Source organism: Grus americana, chromosome 1 (genome assembly GCF_028858705.1).
Source record: "Grus americana isolate bGruAme1 chromosome 1, bGruAme1.mat, whole genome shotgun sequence".
Taxonomy (NCBI): domain Eukaryota; kingdom Metazoa; phylum Chordata; class Aves; order Gruiformes; family Gruidae; genus Grus; species Grus americana.
Window position 1 is genome coordinate 217,466,580 of NC_072852.1, and position 20,206 is coordinate 217,486,785.

The 20,206-nt window shown below is 39.2% G+C and overlaps 1 protein-coding gene across 3 annotated transcripts in view; it reads right to left on the reverse strand.

The window, feature by feature from the left end:
- FCHSD2 (FCH and double SH3 domains 2) overlaps positions 1 to 20,206 on the reverse strand; it is a 165,525-nt gene that overhangs the window by 63,609 nt on the left and 81,710 nt on the right. For all 3 annotated transcript variants that reach the window (XM_054843663.1, XM_054843646.1, XM_054843653.1), the window contains 5 exons: positions 13,694 to 13,770; positions 12,062 to 12,206; positions 7,764 to 7,897; positions 6,353 to 6,407; positions 5,776 to 5,904 (listed from right to left, as the gene is read on the reverse strand). In XM_054843663.1, the coding sequence (XP_054699638.1) occupies positions 5,776 to 5,904; positions 6,353 to 6,407; positions 7,764 to 7,897; positions 12,062 to 12,206; positions 13,694 to 13,770 (540 nt within the window). The remainder of the gene's footprint in view (positions 1 to 5,775; positions 5,905 to 6,352; positions 6,408 to 7,763; positions 7,898 to 12,061; positions 12,207 to 13,693; positions 13,771 to 20,206) is intronic.

Genomic DNA, 20,206 nt, shown 5'->3' on the forward strand with positions numbered 1-20,206 from the left:
TTTATTTTAATCCACTATTTATCAATGTGTACAAGTTGACATCAAAGTTAAGAATAAAATCTCAAGTCTTCTAGGAAAGCGAGTGCTGTCGGCACACGCAGACGGTCCGAAGTGATGGTTTCAGAACATGCTACGGTACATTCCATGGCCAGAGACCGGTGGTGTTCCAGTCAAGCCAACCCCAGCTTCAAGCGAGCCAGAGTCTGATGACTCTCACACCAACAAAACCCACACGGTCCAGTTCTCATTCTGGAAAGAATAACCCGATTAGAACTAAAACCTACAAATAAATTGTTTACAATGGATGCAAACAGAAACAGAAACTCTGAACCACCTGTAAATAAGCACAAGTTTTACTTTCTTACACAGTAATATAGCCAAGCATCAGCTGAAATTTCTTCGCAGCTTTTTTCATTTCTAAAGTTTTCATCATCTTTGGGTAACGTAACTAGAAAAACATGGAAAGCTTTGACTCTTTAGTGAAAATCCATACTGATAGACTCCAAAGGAGCAGCCACCAGTTTATACCTAAATGCCATTGAAAACAACTGTTCTAGACAAAGATGTATAAGATCTGTCTTTAAAAACAGAACAAAATTACTTTTTTTTCCACTTTCCACATGATTTCTAATGGCTCTGTTGCATAACTGATACTTTAGCTGAGGAGTAGGGAGATTTTGAAGGCAGGGGAGGTGGGGTAGTTTGTTTTTCAAGTCTGAAGGTTTCTATATTAAACAAGTAACATTCTGAAGTATTATTTAGAGAAAGGATTTATCTACAGGTTACTGACTAACAAACCAGTCTGAAAATAATTTAAAATGCACATATCTGCCACATAGAGAAAAAATTGCCCTGATAAAAAGGTGAGGCGCACCTGATTTCAAACAAACTCATGAAACTGGTACTGGAGTGTTTTGGGTTTGCGTGGCCAGGTTTTGGTAGCGGGGGGGCTACAGGGGTGGCTTCTGCGAGAAGCTGCTAGAAGCTCCCCCTGTGTCTGACAGAACCAATGCCAGCCGGCTCCAAGACGGACCCACTGCTGGCCAAGGCCGAGCCCATCAGCGATGGTGGTGGTGTCTCTGGGATAACATGTGTAAGAAGGAAAAAAAAAAACCCCAAACAGTAGGTTTTTTGCAGCCAGAGAAAGGAATGAGAAGATCTGAGAGGAACAACTCTGCAGACACCCAGGTCAGTGAAGAAGGAGGTGCTCCAAGTGCTGGAGCAGAGGTTCCCCTGCAGCCCATGGAGAAGACCGTGATGAGGCAGGCTGTCCCCATGCAGTCCATGGAGGATGGTGGGGAGCAGAGATTCCACCTGCAGCCCACGGAGGACCCCGGGGGTATCCGAAGGAGGCTGTGACCCCATATGGAGCCCATGCTGGAGCAGGCTCCTGGCAGGACATGTGGCCCTGTGGGAGGGACCCCAGGCTGGAGCAGGGGCAGAGTGTGAGGAGTCCTCCCCCTGAGGAGGAAGGAGTGGCAGAGACACCGTGTGATGAACTGACCACAACCCCCATTCCCCATCCCCCTGTGCTGATGGCGGGGAGGAGGGAGAGAATTTGGGAGTGAAGTTGAGCCCGGGAAGAAGGGAGGGGTGGGGGGAGGTGTTTTAGGATTTGGTTTTATTTCTCATTGCTCTACTCTGTTTTGCTTGGTAATAAATTAGATTATTTTTTCTACGTTGAGTCTGTTTTGCCCGTGATGGTAATTGGTGAACGATCTCTCCCTGTCTTTATCTCAACCCATGAGCCTTTCATCGTATTTTCTCTCCCCTGCTCAGTTGAGGAGGGGGGGTGACAAAGCATCTTTGTGGGGGCACCTGGCCTCCATACCTCACTGTAGATGGTGTGGGTTACAGGAATCTCACCTGGTCTACAGAGTGGAGATAATCACCGATTTGCAGAACTCCTCCTGAAAGAGTGGACACTAAACAACTGATTAAGTCCTATGATGTTTGAGATGCTACTGATTCCACTCAACAATCCCAACTCTCTCCTTACAGAAGTCAGTCTTCCAGTTTGCTCTCAAATGGGGCAGCTGGTATGAGAAGTGAATTTTTCAGGAATGCTTAGTTCTGAGAGTCTCGGTCAAGAGAGAAGCAACAAAAGAAGCTGAGTATCTGCAAGAAGGTAACAACTCCAAAAGTGTTGCAGGACAGATGAAATCTGAACAGTTTTAAGGAGAAATTTGATGTGATTTAGAAACGTGGACAGCCCCGCAGAGTTCAAACAGAAGAAGGCGTATCAGCTCAATGGCAGGTAAATGGAGAAATACTAACAGGGAGCAAAGTGGCCACCACTACTGGAATACCTAAGGACTTCCTAATATTAAGATAAAAGGTGCATTTTTAGAACGTTAATCTCAACACAAACATATTTAGTTTAGATGCTACAACTGTATTAGAGGATGTAACATAAATTGGGTTCCACAGCCACTCAACCTATTAAAATAAGAACCACGCTGCCTAGAAAGGGGTTTAATACCCTTTCAAAATACCTCCCTTCCTAGTGATGCTACCTAGAGGAAGGATTAGAAACATTTAGTACACAAAGTCTCCATTTCTTTATCCTTCGCTCCATTTTCCAGCTCTGGTATCTCTTTCATAAATGGTAATGGCTATTCAGAGGCAGTAGGCAGTAATTTTCTGCCCAACTGACTGCTTTTCTCTTTTTAACATTGATTTCATGTGCTATTTTCTTGCCTGGGCAACCAAAATAGTCAAGATCTTGCTACATTTTGTGGTCATAAGCTTTACATTTGCTTATACTGAATGATTCTTCACCTTCAAATCATCACCTCTCCAGTTTCTTCTCCATATTGTTTATGTTAAATCATTATGCTAAATAAACGAATCATTTTCTCAGTGCGTTAAACAGCATGGTTCCCACACGCATTTCAGGAGGAGAGGACAGGCAAGAGAAAAACCAGGACCTCGCCAGCAAATCTCCTTCCCTTACAAAACCCAAGTATTTACTTTAATCCCACATCTTCTGTATCTCTTCATCAGTTATTAATCTATGAGAAAACCCTCACCGCCCTACCTGTACCAACGTCGTTCTTTTACGTAAGCAGAGACCAAGTGGGAAGTTTGTTGAGAGCTCCCGGCAAATTCAAGACATTAAATCAGATGAATCACCCTTAACCCCAGGCTTACCAACTCCTGCAAGATCTCTTTTTGCAGGACGCTTTCCCTCTTCAAAAAATCACATTGATTGTTCCCACCGTTATCTATCTGCGTATGAACCGACTCCGTTCAGCACTGCACTTGTTTTATCAGCCTGCCTGGTAGGGAAGTCGGATTTCTTCATCTATAATTCACAGAGCCCCTCCTGGAGCCGGTTTTCAAAGGTTGGGACACACTTGTTGCTTTCTGTGGGCACTGAGGCGGGTTTTAGCACCGGATTACACACCGTTGTTTATATTTCAGCAATTTCACATTTGAATTTACATTAGAGCTCTTGGATGAATGCAGCTGGAGCCCAGCGACACATTACACTTGATTTTCCTGAGGGTTTTCCCTGCCATTTCAATTTGAGGCCTTGCCTTTGACTTATTGCTCCAAAGAACGACCCTGCTGCAAGGACATGTGGGTGTGCTCCCATGGATTTTTGCTCATCAACAACAGTGCAAATAACCGGAATTTACGGTTCTTCATTAAGAATATAGTTGTTTACCAGACGAGGAGATTCAACTACTATAAATATCTGAGAGAGATGCAGAAAACAAAACCTGAATGTTGTCCTTTCCTTCCAAAGTAATCTGGCTCGACAAAAGAACTTGCAACTTAGGTTTTCAGTAAACCACAATTATTTATATAGAAGAATAGGTTGCACAGAGAGATTTCTATATTAAAAAAAAACAGTTTGAAAAAAGCTTCAAAAGTTCTACAGAAGAAAAGATTGGATAAGCCCAGTACCTGGGTAGAGAAACCACCAGATGAGCAGTGGCTTTACCAACTGGAGCCCGTGCACATAGAACATCTGTGGACAACGGCACCAGCATGACTTTGTTTCCCATTATTCTGTTTTTCAGTCTCTTAAAAATGATTCAATGGTTTTTAGTTTCACGTTTAATTGCAACTTACAAACCACCACCCCCCCCCCAATATTCCTGGGGTATCCGCAGGTTTCTAACATCACAGTACAGAAAGCCCACACCATCCAAAAGGACATAAATGTTTATGGAAACTCAGAGACGAAGATCCTGCCTCGCTCACTATGTGCTTAGTTTCCGATACACACAAAATGTAGCCAGATACATAGAGGAAACAAAAATCCCTTTGCAGGGTTGACGTTACAATGCCCTGAGACTAGAGCAGCCATAACCACAGCCAGCTGTAATTTTACTTGGGCTGTTTGCTCATTTTTTTATTATTTCAAATGACTGTTTTGTTTGTTTTCTTGTGAACATATTAAATTCGCTTCTGGCATTACTTCCGAGTAAGAGCATTAACTGATGACAGCCAACCATGCATGTAAGCATGGAATTATCTTATGTAAGCATCAATTAATAATTTTATCTCCAGTATTATATGGAAATCTTTACTTTATAACCATTTCCACGTAGTAAACATTTAGTCAGCACAAATATTCACGGTTTACTACCAGAAAAGCACAAACACACATACACACACACAGAGGAAAGATGGGCTTGTTGCCTCAAGGACTATCAGCTCTGCATTGCCTCCGAGATACCCAGATCTGATCTAGCCTTCCAGGAAGGAATTTATAACACAGGCAGCGATTTACACTAGGAGGAACGCACATATTGCCATAGGAGTTGTTAAACTTAGCCAAGATATAATGGAATTACATATGAGACTCCCTCGGATGCCTCGTTCAGTGCTCTCATTTTCTACTTTGGTTACCGGCTTTTCAGATCAATATTTTTCCTCCCCCAGTATGCAAAAAGCATGCTGATAATACAGTGATTCGTTATAATGCAGTGATAGTTCTTCAATAAAGCAATTTTAAATGCAAATTACAAACTTCTAAGTTGCCCATGCCTGATTGCATCACCTGGAAATAGCTTGTAGGTAGCAAATTTAAATAAGCTTTGAAAATGTCAATAATGCATCTACATAAAGCCTGAATTAGCTTTAAATGGCTAATTTTACAGATTTTACAATTTATCCCTAAGTTACAGGAATAGTGTACATTTAAGTAATTCTAGGATGATATTAAAAAACCCCACAAACACAAAACTGTGAGCAATCCTATTTGAACTTTTTAAGGGTGTCATTTCCTATGAGTTCAAGTATCTACTCTTGGCTTGACTTGGCAAGCTGCCACGCACGAGTACAGCAATGTCGATTTGCTATTCTCTAAAATTCATAGTTTGAAACCAAGATATTTAATGATTATATTTTCATTAATCATACCAGAAAGAAATGTTCTGATTAGATGACTGCAAACAAAAAAAGGATTATAGGATATGCTGCTGAAGAACTAAAAAATCTCCAGCTACTTAAGGTTGACTACAATAGGAAAATGCAGGTCTTAGTTTTACCAACTCGATTCCTTTATCCAAGTTTTTCAGAAAAAAAAAGTGAATTAAAAAATAAAAGTGACTGCTTAGCTTTGGGGCTTGATAATTGGAACGACGGATCCTGCACACTATTGCAGCATCTCTCTATCAAACTGCACTCTCATCTGTTGCAGCACATCGGAAGAGTCAACATTGCTGTCGCGAAACAACCCAAGATTTTGTACTTCTCTCATTTTGCATTCCAGATTTTCCCACTTCCCAACTCCCATACATAAATTAGCTTCCTTACCTTCATAATGTTTACTAAGTCTGTTTGATAATAGCGATCTTGGTGTGCATTAGCAGCTGCTAAAGTGAGAAGATAATCATTCCTTGCATGGATAGCCTTGGAATTACACTCAGATCGTCGTGCTTTTAACTACAAGGAGAGATGGAAGTTAAAAGATAGGTACTAATGAGAAGTTAAATGACCAAACGTGTATTAATAGTAAATTAACATGCATATGTACATATTAGTATAGTCAAAACTTTAATAGCTTAACAGTTTTGTTAATGGTAAGGGGACTTCGAATGTATTTTTCTCTCACGCAGTTGGTAATTTCACATGCGGTCTTCAAAGAACAGTTATAACTCCCACTAGAAAAAATTTTCCTTGTAAATTTGGTCGTGTGTAGTTCTGCGCTCCGACTGCTGAAAGAGTCTGCTCTTATCTCACTACTTGCTCTGACAATCTATCTTCTGAAATGTCAGTCATCTCTAGATTCCAGACAACTTTGGTCATATGCCTCCTGAAATATGGTCACGTGCCTTGTGAAATTAGCTGCAAAGCATGATTATAAGAAACGTTAAGGTTTTTTTATACTCACTTTTACACTCGCCTTCTGCAAGCTTATTCTTGACTGAAAAAGACTAAGTTTGGACCTGAAACAAAAATTAAGAGAGATTACTGTCTTACAGTCTTTCTACAAAAGTATAGGATAAATAGGGCTCTGCACTTCGCTTCTGCAAAAATTTAATTTAAATAATTGTTTATGCTTAAATTGTTTTTTGTATAGTTTTAAGAAAAACTTGAGGATCAAGGAAAATATTACAAATTATGCTGAGCTACATCAATAGCATCTTCACTGCGTGTTCTGAAATCTTTTGCACAGCTTATCCTGACTTTTGAACAAAATTTAAATACAACATGGGTGATGGCTGCAACTCAAGATATTTTGGCTTGATGTAAATCAAACAAGAGCTGTAAATTTGAGCTATTGGTCATCTCCTGGGCTATTAATGCAAAATCATTAGTAATTATGTTCCAGCAAGCTGGAGGCGTACCCATGTACACCCCCAGGTTTTTAAAAGCAGAATTGGTCTGATTTTCACATTTGGATTCATGAAAGAGAAATTAGAGAAGTAATTTATTAGCTATTTGAAACACAGTGGTTAAAAAATAAATAAGAAAACAGAACCGGGTAAATAGCTATTTTAATCTGGACATTACTGCACTACGAATCTGGCCCTAAATTCCCAAGCTCAAGTTTTTTGGTTGGGTTTTTTGTTTGGTTTGGGTTTTGTTTGGTTTTTCTTTTTACTTTCTTTGGGAATTATAGGTAATCCTATCAAAGCTCTTCTCTTCATCATCCACCCCTCATAAAGTGATAGATAGAAAAAATTCTCTAATGAAACCACAATTTCTGTTCATTTCCTAAGAACAACTCTGAGGAATTTCTCAAATAAAAAAATAAACTTGCAAAAAAAGGGTAAGGCAAACTCCCGTAAGACAGGCCAAGCTCCAAACTGAAAACACGTGAGTTATTTGCTTTCCTGAAAGGAAGGAAATCAACCTCTTCAGGACGTCAAGGAGCATAAAAACCTAAAGCCTCAAAAATTTATCTTCAAAAATGGAAAATAGCGTCCCATCCCCTCTCTCCCTCCAAATGGACCGATACCAAATTTGAGATCTGTGGAGAGAAAAGGAAGTAAGCAGCCTTTAATATCAAAAAGTGTCAGCTCACACCCTGTCCCCTGAAAAGGTCAAATTAAAGCAGTCAGTTTAACTTCCTTCCTAAAGAAACCAGCCTAAATGAGTTGTACTTGACTATCAGGGTAAAAGCATGCTCGAAACGGTTACAAAAATGTATGTAAGCAAAAAGAAATAAAACCTGGCGCAAGCTCATCGCAAGCAATTATCTTTCTTCTAAAATAATATCAAGTGTAAAAACTAATACAAGTACAAATCTGCTTTATACGCATGCAATTATTTCTACATATGCTATTATAAAAACATACTTGGCCTCAATATCAGCTTTCTCCCGTACTGCTTGAGCCATCTGTTCAGTCTCAAAATATTTCTTTTTGCCTTTAGCTAAATCTTTTACTGTCTCTTGTAATTCAGCTTGGATCCTTGTCAACTGGTCCACGCACTGAAAAAAAACCATTCGGGAAACAAAACATTAATGGTTGGGTTTTTTTCATCCAAATAATACTGTCATCATCATTTTATTACTCTTCGTTACATTTTATATGGAATGACATGGGCTCCAAGTCACTCCTGGTCAATTATTCATGCCTTTCTTTTAAAGCTGATCAGAACATAAAACCGTCTTTCCTCCTTTCTTTCTGCTGCTGGTTAACTATTCAAATTCAACGATAACTTGCAAATTAAACATAAAAGTTCTGAAAGCTTTTGATGAGGTAATTAGTTGAAATAATTGGAATACAACTGGGAAAAATCCAAAGGCAATCTACCAGAGGTGATAGAAGAAATGATTAATCCTTCTTTCTCTAAAATTTGAAACAGAAGACAAAAGCTACCATGTAAAACACAGCGACACAACAGCAACAAGAACAATTTGATAAACATTATTTTAAGAGCTCATTTTTCTCAAACTATTTTGAGTGCTTTCCAACAAATAGGGTTATGTCAGAAATCAGTGCAAGTCACAAAGGAAAATTAAAGGCTTAAAGTGCATAGCCAGTCAAGGAGGAAAATAAGTAGTGAATTAATTCCTTATTTTGCTTTACCTATTAAACTGTCTTGATCTCAACGCACAAGTTTTTGCACTTTTACTGTTCCGATTTTCTCCCCCATCCCACCGGAGAGAAGCGAGCGAGCGGCTATGGGGGGCCGAGCTGCTGACAGTGGTTAACTCACAACAATTACTAAAATGTTCAGCAAGTCTCCAAACATCCTATCAGCTTCAAAAAAACATTTGTGGGAAAGGATCTGTGTTAAGCAGAAAGGATCTACTTAACAAAATAAATGCAAATGATCAATGTCTAGAATGATACTACCTTTAAAAAAGATTTGTAAAGATTTTCCGTTACCCAAACTGGCTTAAAGACATGTAAGAGTGATAGTTCCCTGCATTTATATTTCATTATAGATATTACCGACTAGGTGTGGTCAATGAAGGCTCCAGGCAATACTTAGAGCCTCAAGCTAGCTTACGGAAACCAGTCTGCCTTTCCATTTGCCTCTCCGTCCTTCAAAGACCAGACCCAAGGTCCCACCTCTCTTCCCATCATTATCCACAGCTGACTTCTCCTGCCACACGCTGTCCTCTTACTGAAGACCCCTCCCAAACACTCCAGGTTTTTCATTACACTAATTATTAACGCATGTAACCTCCCTTACAAGCACTGGTGATGGAATCCAACAACGTAACATTAATTTCACAATATTCAACAATTGTTAAAAATAATATCCAGCCGCCTGTAAAAAAAGAAACTTTATGTTTCAGTCAATAGAAATCGCTCGTCTTCTCACCACATAATTCTGTTCTCACTAAAAATGTCAAATAACATTCTGGCTATGAAGTACATAAAAATTCATGGAAGTTCACACTAAAACCAGTATTTGATGTGTGCAGACCAATAAAGCAACAGGATCCATAAGGTAAGCTTCCTGGAGGGTGGCTTGGGGAGTAGCAGAGGGCAGGATTGGGTTTTTTGAAGACCTCTCAGTGTATGATAGAAAAATGAAAGGTAGAAAAATCTCTATTTATTGGACAGCTGACAGAGACCTAAAATCATTTCAGAAGGACTGGGTTTTTGCTACATCAATCGGTATTTTGATCCCTGAAGTCTCCTGCTGTCATCAAAAAATTAAAATATCAAATAACTCCAGTTGTTAACACGATCATTTTAAAAGCATAAAATAATCTTTGCTTTCACATCTCTAAAGAATAAAAAAATTGTCATTTAGGGGTTTGGGGTTGGGTAGACTGTAGTTGTATGTAAAAAGCTGTTTCAGAGAGCCAACAGAGATGGTTTCTTGTTGCGTTGCTTCCACACAGAGCAGTTTTATTCCATTTGCCTTTCAGTCTACTGATACAGATCCCTGCAAGCGTCTGCGGTGGTGGCCACGCCGTCTTTCCTGAAGATACCCGCCGAACAGACACTGCAGCTCTCTGCCTTCTCTTCGAGGCCAACATATGAAACCAGACATCGCTTATGGGATAAGCTTACAAGGTCTCTGGGGAAAGATAATGGCAGGGGGTGGGCTGGTGCTCTCAAAACAGCCTCTCCTCTGTGTCCAAGAGCCGCCGAGCGAGGGATAGGGATCGGTTTTCGGAAGAGGTCAGACGCAGTCTACAGGAGACACATTTATTACCCCTGCTCCAGAGTCACCTTGCGATTTAGCGATATTTTTCATCAAATTATGAGGTTTTCTGAAATCGTTCCAGTTTAGTATTAAAACGGGTCATAAAAATGAAGTTTCTATATGCTACCAAGTCGAGGAAGTAAAGGTTTACAGAAACATCTGGAAAATAAAGATGACATCTCACCAAGAGCAACTCAATACCTACTGCAATCTTGGATGGAGATGCTGCTTCTAATAGAAACTCAATTTTAGATGGGCATTCCAGTGTAACCTTGCAAGTATTTTATTCTGCATTTCAATTTTGATAAGCTTTTTATCTGCATGGAGGTCAACATAATATATTATTTATCTGTTTGGAAATCCAAAGGAAAGGGTGAGAGACTGCACTGCATAAAACAATAAACTTGTTGTGGAGGAAAATTAATACCGAGTGGATGGTTATTCCACCTTGCAGAAAAAGTGTATTGCTGTTAGAGGACTTTGAACCAAAAGTACTGCCCTAATAATTGTAATAATTTGTTCTGCTAATTCGAAAGTGCAGGAAAAAAAGGAATCTTCATCATTTATATAAATTTAAATAGGTGGTCCCCACTTCGACTGCTGATTCTTAAACACTGAACTGTCAGCATTTGCAGAAAAATAAAGCTGGAGATTATTTACCCAGTAAAGATACTACAAAATCACTACAGCATTGTTTGGGAAGCTTCACAGAAAAATAAAATTCAACAGGACAATAAAACAACATAAATAAAGATATTTTTTCCTCCAGAAAAAGAGATATTGTACATGCTTCTAAGAGCTGTATAATAATTTATTCCGAAACTGAGAGCTCATGTTACACTAACATCTGTTTAAAAGTTTGTAGCCAAATATTTTACAAAATACTGATTTAGAGTATACGACTAGGTAGGATATGATTCATTGTCCTCACTTGTTAGCAAACAAAACTGAAATGGTGTGTTGGGGTTTTTTTGTCTTTTAACCTCGAGTGGTTCATTCAGCCTACCTCAACTGAAACCCCGAGGTGATGTAAGTGCTCCACGATAATGGCCGGAAGGAAGGAGTATTTACAACTACCAACTAATATCTGAGACGCTTGCAAAGTGCGTTCCACCAGCATTTCTATTTGCCTCCTTATGTTATATTTCGTCCAAGCCATATAGCGAGCATTAAAAAAAGATCATCATTGAAAACTTGTAATGATTTATGTTTGGTGCAGTAGTGCCTTTTTGTAAACTCTGCTCACTCTTTAAAACAGGAGGCTTTCTCCTCGCTCCAATGAAATCCACAGAACACAAACACAAAATAATTTAAATATGAAGAGTTCTTAGCTTTACATAAACAAAATAACTGTACTTTTAAAATGTTTCTTAGTGCCTTGCAGAAACAGATGGAACATCGCACTTCATTTGAAGGTACAGACCTGTCAAGACATAAATTACTTTAAAATGCTAACAGCCAGTTAAATGAAGTCAAGGTTACTTTTTTCCTTGAACTACCCTTTTTTTTTTTTGCATGGATTAACAGATCAATTATAGCAGCTTTTGGAATACCTACTTCCGAGGCCTTCACAGGAGGCAGCTGGATAACCTGCATTCTACATCTTGAAGATCGCACTAGTCATTCCTTCAGGTTTAACGTACGTCTTTTCTTAAAATCAGAACCTACTCTAACAAAAACCCACTTGTAATTGTCACTGCAAACCCAATTCAATCTAATCGCCGCAGCATGATGTTAGATTTGCCGAGGCAGTTTTGACCAACTGTGTGTCACATTTTAAAAGATCCATTTCAAAGCAATTTTAATTTCAGATAACAGCTCAGAATATTGAGCCCTCTTCAACAAGCTGGCTATTTATTTCTGTAACAACATTCATAGGAAGAGACTGAAAAGTAAATATATATTTTAGAAGTACAAAAGGTTTCTAATCATCATTTTTTTCTAAATAAAAATGATAAAAGTTTAATGAAAGCCCAAATACCTTCTTCAACTGCTGTTCCTTAAAGCACCTTACAGTCCTGGCTGGTTCAGAAATTAAGTTTTTATAGTTCTCACAGATATTGAGTCGGGATTGGGCCACTTGCATCGTGCCTTCTAAAAGGGATTTCCAGACTGAGTACATGCTCCTAAAAGAATGAAACACAGAAAGGTTGTGGGCAGGAAGAAAGGGAGGCCAGGCGTTACACTGAAATTATGGGTTGCCTTACAGAACAGTAGCATAATTCTTCAAAGGATTACTTTTAAAAGTAAAGCTAAAGCACAATCCTTCATGCCGACCTAGCAAATATGTGCACTTTTAACAACAATTTTAACTGAAGTTTTACCAGAAGTAAAAATTTTCTCTCCTGTTTTGTGCTTCAATTTTTTGGCAAACATTTTCCGTCGAACCTGTTGCTCCAAGGGAACAGACCTTACAGAAACCAGCAGCCAAAGCCAAATCAGCTGCTGACAATTTTTTATAAGATCATGGACTTTGTGAGTTTGGGCATCTTGCAAATCAAGCAAATAGAAACTGCTCATCGATTTTGCCTTAGCTACCCGTAGCTCCTTCATCACACGTAACGGGCCAAAGACAACAACCGTAGCTGTGCAACGAGCTTTGCAGGGCCCCAATAATTCACCAGAGAAGCTCCCAAGCGCCCAAGTCGGAAGGAGGAGGTGGAGCAGGGAGAGTGGGGGAAGAAGGCGACAAGATCTGCCCTGCAGCTGGTGTCAAGGGAAGATTCCCGGAGCTTGCCGAGCCCAAGTACTCAGCGACAGGGAGGGAGGGGGTGGCAGGTATTTGGAGAAGACCTCAGGGCTTTGTGGGTGTATCTGACGGCACAGAAGGCAGAAGAAAGGCTTGCTGAGTGGGGAGCAAACTGCATGTAGGAGGGGTCCGTGTGTTACGGGAGCGTTTTCTATACACTTAAGACTGATAATTCAGTTTATTTCTTCTTAGATACACAAGTGGTGAAAAGGGACTGAAAGTCCCAAAACCAAATCTATCACCAATTTCTTCCTGTTTGAAATAAAACTTGTCAGAATACAAAGAACACATTAAAATAAAGTATCTTAAAACTTTCTTCAAAATATTTAGGAGGTACTATTCAAAGGTGGGAGGCTTTCAGCAACTGAGTCATTTCTGTTTTCATGTTATGATCCACCTTTCATGTTAATGAAACGTTTTGTAAACAACCGTTTCTTGCTTTGCCTCCTCCTTGCTATCAGATGTGATCTTCATGAAGAACAGCCCCCTTAAAAGAAATTTGTCGCTGGCTTTTCCTATGAAGAAATCCACACTCTTGTTACTCTAACCTTAAAGCTATTTACTAAAATATATATTCAGATACAAGGATTAATACCCAAACAGGGTGCACAGTTACAGTTGTTGTCCTGTCTTGCCATTTTGTTTTCCCAATCTTCCTAAGTTATCCAAGTAATAAACATATATTTAAGACTAATCTCAGAATTCCAGGGGGAAACAAAGCTTCATTTTTAACTGGCAATGTTCTACAACAAAGAAAAAAATAACTTTAACTACAGAAGAGCAATGTTTCATTGTTCAGTAAAATAATTATACAAATTGAAATTACAGAGACAGCTATTTGGAGATATCCAACTGTTAAATTACCTATAATCACTTCGTTCATCAGCTTTTATTCCAAGCCAGTCCTTCTTTAAGTATTGGCTAGCCAGCTTCTGAATGCTCTGTTAAAAGAAGGGGGGGGAAAAAAAAAAGAAAGTTAAGAATAAGAAGTACCTAAAATAACATTTTGCATTCGAGGCTCCACCGTTATCGTGAACTGGAGAAGTTCTATTGCTCATAAGATGAGGCCTTTACTCAGAGGATTACAATAGATTAAGAGATCGAAAAAGCACTTCATTTTTAATTATTAATGTTAATTACACTCTTTAGTCTCTGTGTTTCACTTTGCACGGTCTCAGAAAATCAATAACAACATTTTCATATTCAAGCTCAGAAAGCAGCAAAATTTAATTTGTAAACCATGCTGCGGCGGCAGTTCCTCCTTCGGCTCGTAATCTCATTGAACAGTATATATTGCTTATGAATTGAGTACCACCAAATAGAAAAGAGGATGTATATTATGGATAACGGGTTTATGAACACTAAGCAGCGTTCCTGCTGCTTCAAAGGAACCAGCACCAGAGAAGCACTCTCTAGCTTTTGTATAAAAATCTATTTAGCAAAGATGTTGGAGACTTGGGTTGAAATTCCCTTTGCAGCTAAGAAAAACCAACCCCTCAGATGCTTTCCAAAGCGTGCATCCTGAGGAGAAGCCTGGGGCGACCCATCTTCGCAGCTGACCCACTCAACGAGAAGCACAGCAAAGTATCATTTCTTTACATTTTTCATAGTATATATTACATCTATACACTATTTCATAGTGTGTAGATATATAAGATGCTATCACCTGCTAGGACAGCCTTTAAGTTCTCTTAGAGAAAAATATAAGAAGTATCTCAAAAAGCACAACCAGATTTCACTCTTGTCTCACCAGCCCATTTGAGGCTAAAAATTTATTATTGCGCTTACAATCTGATTGAAACTTTCATATAGGAAAATGTTAATTGTTGCTAATATATCACTAGTAGAAAACGTACGCTCCCTCCTATTAAATATATCTATTTCACCGTAAAGTCCCACTCCAACTGCTCTGAACCGATCTGCTGAGCTGGGTACCACGTTTTGGTGTTAACGATGCTCACAGCTGACTTTACGCTAATAGTCCTCGTCAAGCCAATGCCTGAGAGCTGTTATTTCCCATTCTGAGCTTCTGCGTCTTCCCAAATTACCTTCTCTGATTTCCACTGCACTTACTGCTCAGTTAAGGATCATTTTCAAATTCCACGTTGATATTTCATGGTGGAACATGAAATACGTGAACATACCTGTTCACCTATGCAGTCAGTAATTCTTTTCACAGGTAAAGTTATGCCTATAACCATAAATTCTTGCATTTCCACTGCAGTTTCTTCCATTTTGCTTTAAAAGCTGCACAAATTGCATTAGGTAGCTGTTAAAAACCCCAGATAAAAGGAAAAATAACATTCCTTTCACTCTGGCAGAGCAATTTGTGATGAGATTTGGAGCTTTATTAGGTACCCCCACCTGGTGCTATTTTCATGTTTCCATCCCTTCTGCATCAGACTCCACCTACAAGATCTGCCCCAAGATGCTGAACAAACCTTCACAAACACAAAACTAACCACCAAAAAAAGCTCACTGGCAGTTGAGGACAAGCTATGCCAAAATTAAAAATCCAAAAAAGTCATGACAGGGATAAATAAAACCATTTTTTCACCCAGAAACCCTATTACCCACGTCAGCAAATCAACTCTAAAAGTAGCCGTGATTAACCATTTATTGCCAAGCTGACCACGATCGCCACCAAAATCAATGAAACGTCGAAGAGAGGGCTCCAGGTGCAGTGAAGATGTCAGATCATTTAGTATTCGTTCACGAAAACTGATGAATGTGAACGTATGGGTTTTAATTAGAGCGGTACAATAAGTTTGCTTTCTTAAACTTTATGCTGAATGTATCTTTCTTCTGGTATGAGATCCTCCTTGTTCCGTTCTCAATAACATTTCTTGGTTTGCTGTACCGAAACAAAGAATACCACTGTTGGGCTCAAGCAGGGAAGTCCACGGATTTTTTAACCTTTGGCATCGCTCGACTTCACCCACAGCCAAGGAGCGTGCTCGTTTCTTCCTCAAAGGTGCACATCGATCATGTTTAACAGGCTTGAGATAATGATATTTAAACGCAAGAATAACTTTGGAGAGAGGCAAGAACAGAAGTCCACGCAGAATGCTCTCAATATTGTTTGATGACACATTTCCTTAATATTTTTTTTAAAATACTTTAGAGAATGGGACAGAGCTTTACTGAGTAAAGGCGCTAGCAAAAAATTACAACGTAAATCCCCACCCAAAGTTGAGTGAAATCCATAAAACCTCTTTTTCTTCTCAGTTTCGTTGGGCTACAGACAGTCGGAGTGTTCACGCCTTAAAATCCTGTTCAGGAGAAGCAATATCGCGAGGTCGGTGGATCTGCACCCCTCATGAGCCCTGCGTCCCACTGTGCTGGGCACCTCCACGTGCCGTGCAAAGGCACGGGCCTGCCCTCAAAACCTTTGATATCTGAAGAACTAAAACAATTTTTAGTATAAATATGTAAAACTGTAGTTCACAAAACTACGATAAAAGTCTTCTCTCTGATGGCTGTGAATCAAGGTTTTTTGATTTAATTTTTCCACTTCATTCTAAGGTGTCTATCATTGAATTTGACTAAAAGTTTAGTTAATTATTTTCGAACAGGAGTAACAATTGATTTATTTTAAAATATACTATTTTTAATCAATAATTATTGATGTGAAAGGTCAAAAATATCTGAAATCCCCTGCAAGCGCTCTGCAACCTCTGCTCACCCTTTGTCAAAAGAAATGTGTTTGGTCACTCCACTTGTGTGCGTTATTAACACATAAAGCAGGATTTAGGAAGAGCAAATCTAAAATAGCCTAAACAGACCGGCTGTCACACAAACCCAATTTTAACTCATCTGAGGAAGACCCATAGCCTTCCTCCACAGCTTGGTTTTCCCTTCCTCTTCCTCATCAAAAGGCACGTTGCATCGCTACGCTACAAACACGTTAATGTTACACAGTCGTGGGTACTTCAACTGTTTGCAAATCTGCCTGACAGATGGACGGCTGGGACAGAAAATTGTGTCAATCAATCATCCAAGGAATCAACACCTAGAAAAGAAATTTTGCTGAATGGAAAGACCATCAAAAAATCAACGCAGATTCATGTATGCTCAAATTCGTATTTCCCAGTGCTGCAGGAGCTGTTTGATGTTCCCCTGTTACCAGATCTTACCTCAAAGCTATTTATTGGTATGTCCTAGTAAAGTCAGTTGTGACAGATATTGGAGGAGGAAAAAAAAAAAAAAATATATTTGCTATTAATACTAACAGAAATAAGTAATTACCGACAGAAAAGGAAAGATGTCCCAAATTAAAAATCATTGATAGAAAAGTATGCGGCTTTTAAAAAGACCTATTAACAATGCTTTTCAAAGTGGTCCTAAGATCTTTATCTGGAATAATTGAGAGGTGCTGATGACAGCCCCTAAAACCTATTATCAATTGCATGGTAGACGCTAGCTGATGTAACATTGAGTTTTGGAAAATCTCTATCAACCGGACACATTTAGTGCTCTTTTGCACTTAGGTGGTTTCAAAATCTTGCATCATTTTGATCATTTCTCTTTATCAGAGCAGAATCCATCAACCAACCCCTTATAACTTCCATTTCTACATAGAAATCTACACTCCGCTATTATTGTTTCAGAAGAAAAGGAACCTTGAATCGAGAAGGACAGAGAAATACTGTTGTCTGAGTAATCTCTAATATTCAGTGTACCAAGGAACTCCGACGTAGGCTGTAAGCAAACGGTCCAAATAATCCCTCCGAGTGGAGAAAAAGGAAATGGACGGTAGAAAAAGCCCAGCCAGAAGGTAAGGCCTGAGGCAACGTGCTAAATCGGAGGCTGGCAGAGGAGAAGGGCATATGGAGAGCAGCTGCTTCTAAAAGATCTATGATTGAAAAGCTTCAAAAAAAACCCCAAACCAAAACCCGTGCCATTTGCAGCGGTGGTGGGACCCTGAAACAGCAGCAACGGAGAAAATCCAAAGGAGAACTGAAGCAGGAGGAAAGGAGAGAGTTCCTACCTGGAGCCAGGTCTGAGTTGGGAAGATGATGCCCTGTACATTTAATATCCAGCATCTCTTACGTGATGTTAATACACTATTTTTCTAGTTTGAAGAACAACTTTTCCAAGCACTGATCGCTGACAAGTGACGAAAAATAATGCTTCCCCCCCCCCAGATACACGCGTGGCAATTTGCTTGGCTGATCCTGGAGATCACTGCCTATGGATTATGTGCTGCAGCAGCAGCTTTCTGCCAGGATTTTATTTACTAAGTGGCATTATTTTGTTCACTAAGTATTCTTCTGGCAGGCAAACACTCCACAAGGGAGAGGGTTTTAGCATCTCTCTCTTTACTTGACTTCTTCTCCGGAAGGAGTGAGGTTATTCCCAATTCAACTGACTTCACAGAACTTTGGAAGCCAGCTGTACTATTCAACACCTGCAACTTAAGGCTCTCCAAGAAAAATTAATAAGCTTATTATGTATAATAGTAATAGTTTTATTATGTATAAATTCTTATTATCGGACCCATTCATGGCTTGTGCGCAAGACAGCTTTGCTCCATTCTGGTTTTAAATGCGAAAAAAATAAAAAATGTTCAGTAACAGTGGACCATTATTATTGTGAGTTGCATGCAAGATGGAAAATTTTATTTCAGTACTTCTGGTTCTTCAAAAGTAAAACTGAGTTACATGAAGACTTTCTTGCCATTCTAAAAACAGCAGTTTGGCTGCTATCTGATATTTTTAAAATCAATTTTTAGTTGTAGGAGAGTAAGACTGGCTGAGAATGAAGAAAAACTGCCGCATAATGATAATCCTCCAAAAAGCGAAGAAAAAAACCCCACAGTACTGAGCTATGTGAAATTTCTACATTTTGAAGAATGCTTCTACTACAAAAGTGAAAAAAAATAAGGTATGTCTAAAAAAGACATTTCAGATGCTTGTGCTTCCCCAATGCTCTCAGATTCTTTTCTTAAATTAGTAAGATTTTACGTGACTTTAAGCTACCTCAATGAGCCTGACTCAATACTTAGTGCCACAAATTCCGTAGACAGCTTTATCAATCATACAGATGTTTTTCTCCACAAGCTCCAAGAGTAATTTGAAACATATTTTATGCTGTTGCCAATCTCTTCAAAACATTTGGACAGGGAGAAGGGAACGTGTGGGAGCGGAAAATGTAATGCAGTCTGCGTGGTGAGAAGATGACTCCAGCTCCTGAATACAGAAGAACGATTTAATCTCAATATTAAATTCCAAGGTAGTTATTAAGTGTTCACAGCGATTATTTAAAGTGGTATTTTATTTACTAGAGCTAGATTCAATAAAACCTTTAATCATTTAATGAGAATGAACTCTGTTCAGCATAGGCTCGATCCAGGGATTCCACGCAGGATATGACTTGGTCCAATTTACATTATAAGCTGACGATAAAAACACTGTCAGACACAATTATTTTGCTTGGAGCTTACACAGGGCCTTAGGCAACGAGACCCGTGACTAAAGCGCCGCTGCAGCACAAATAAAAATGAAAACAACTCACGTAACAGGCAGCACATGGACCGCCACAGCGCATCCCAATACTTTCTAAAAGATGTAGATCAAAACTACACCGGGACTGTGTATCAGCATTGCCTTTAATATGGTTAAATGCTCAATAAAAGAGGGGTTTGTGTATCTGCAGCATCAACTGTAAAACTCCCCAGAAACATGGTTATCTAATACAAAGCTGTATCTCTAATTGTGCTGCTTCTCCTTTCTGGAGATGGGATATTCCTTCCTACCATTAGATGATTTCAGTTCCAGAAAATACGGAGTTTCATTCTTTCATTCGCAATCTCTTTCCAAGCTGCTGATATTTGAAGCATGACAAGAAGGCAAAGGAAAACAAAGGGGAAAGCTGAAAAATTAATTTACAAGCAGTTAAATATCACCTAGGCCACTCCTGCTATCAGGTTTAGCAAAGGAAATGTCATATCTCTTATCCTTCATGGATTTTGATCATTTGTTAAGTTAAAGTTAAGAGTTAAAACCGTTACTTCACTGGAAGCCTGTTAATTCTTTCCAAAACAACTTACTCCTGGAATTTCCCATTTTTCTATATTCATTTCATAAAAAGACATTAAAAAAAAATAAAATAAAGCCCCCAAGAATTGCCTAGTCACTGGTAGAAGGAGTACCTGTGAGATACTACAGAAAGGCAAAAGGCCATCTACGTGACCCCACATCGGTGAAGACCATAGGGAAAAATCACGGAGTCTTATCCCAATGCCTAACGATTTTTAGTCTAATGTGCTTAATATCACTTACCGCAATTTGCAGCATGCTATACAGCAGATAAACCAAAAAATTGCAACACTCTTTTTAGTGTTTCAAGACTTCCTTAACGCTTTAAACACGCGTC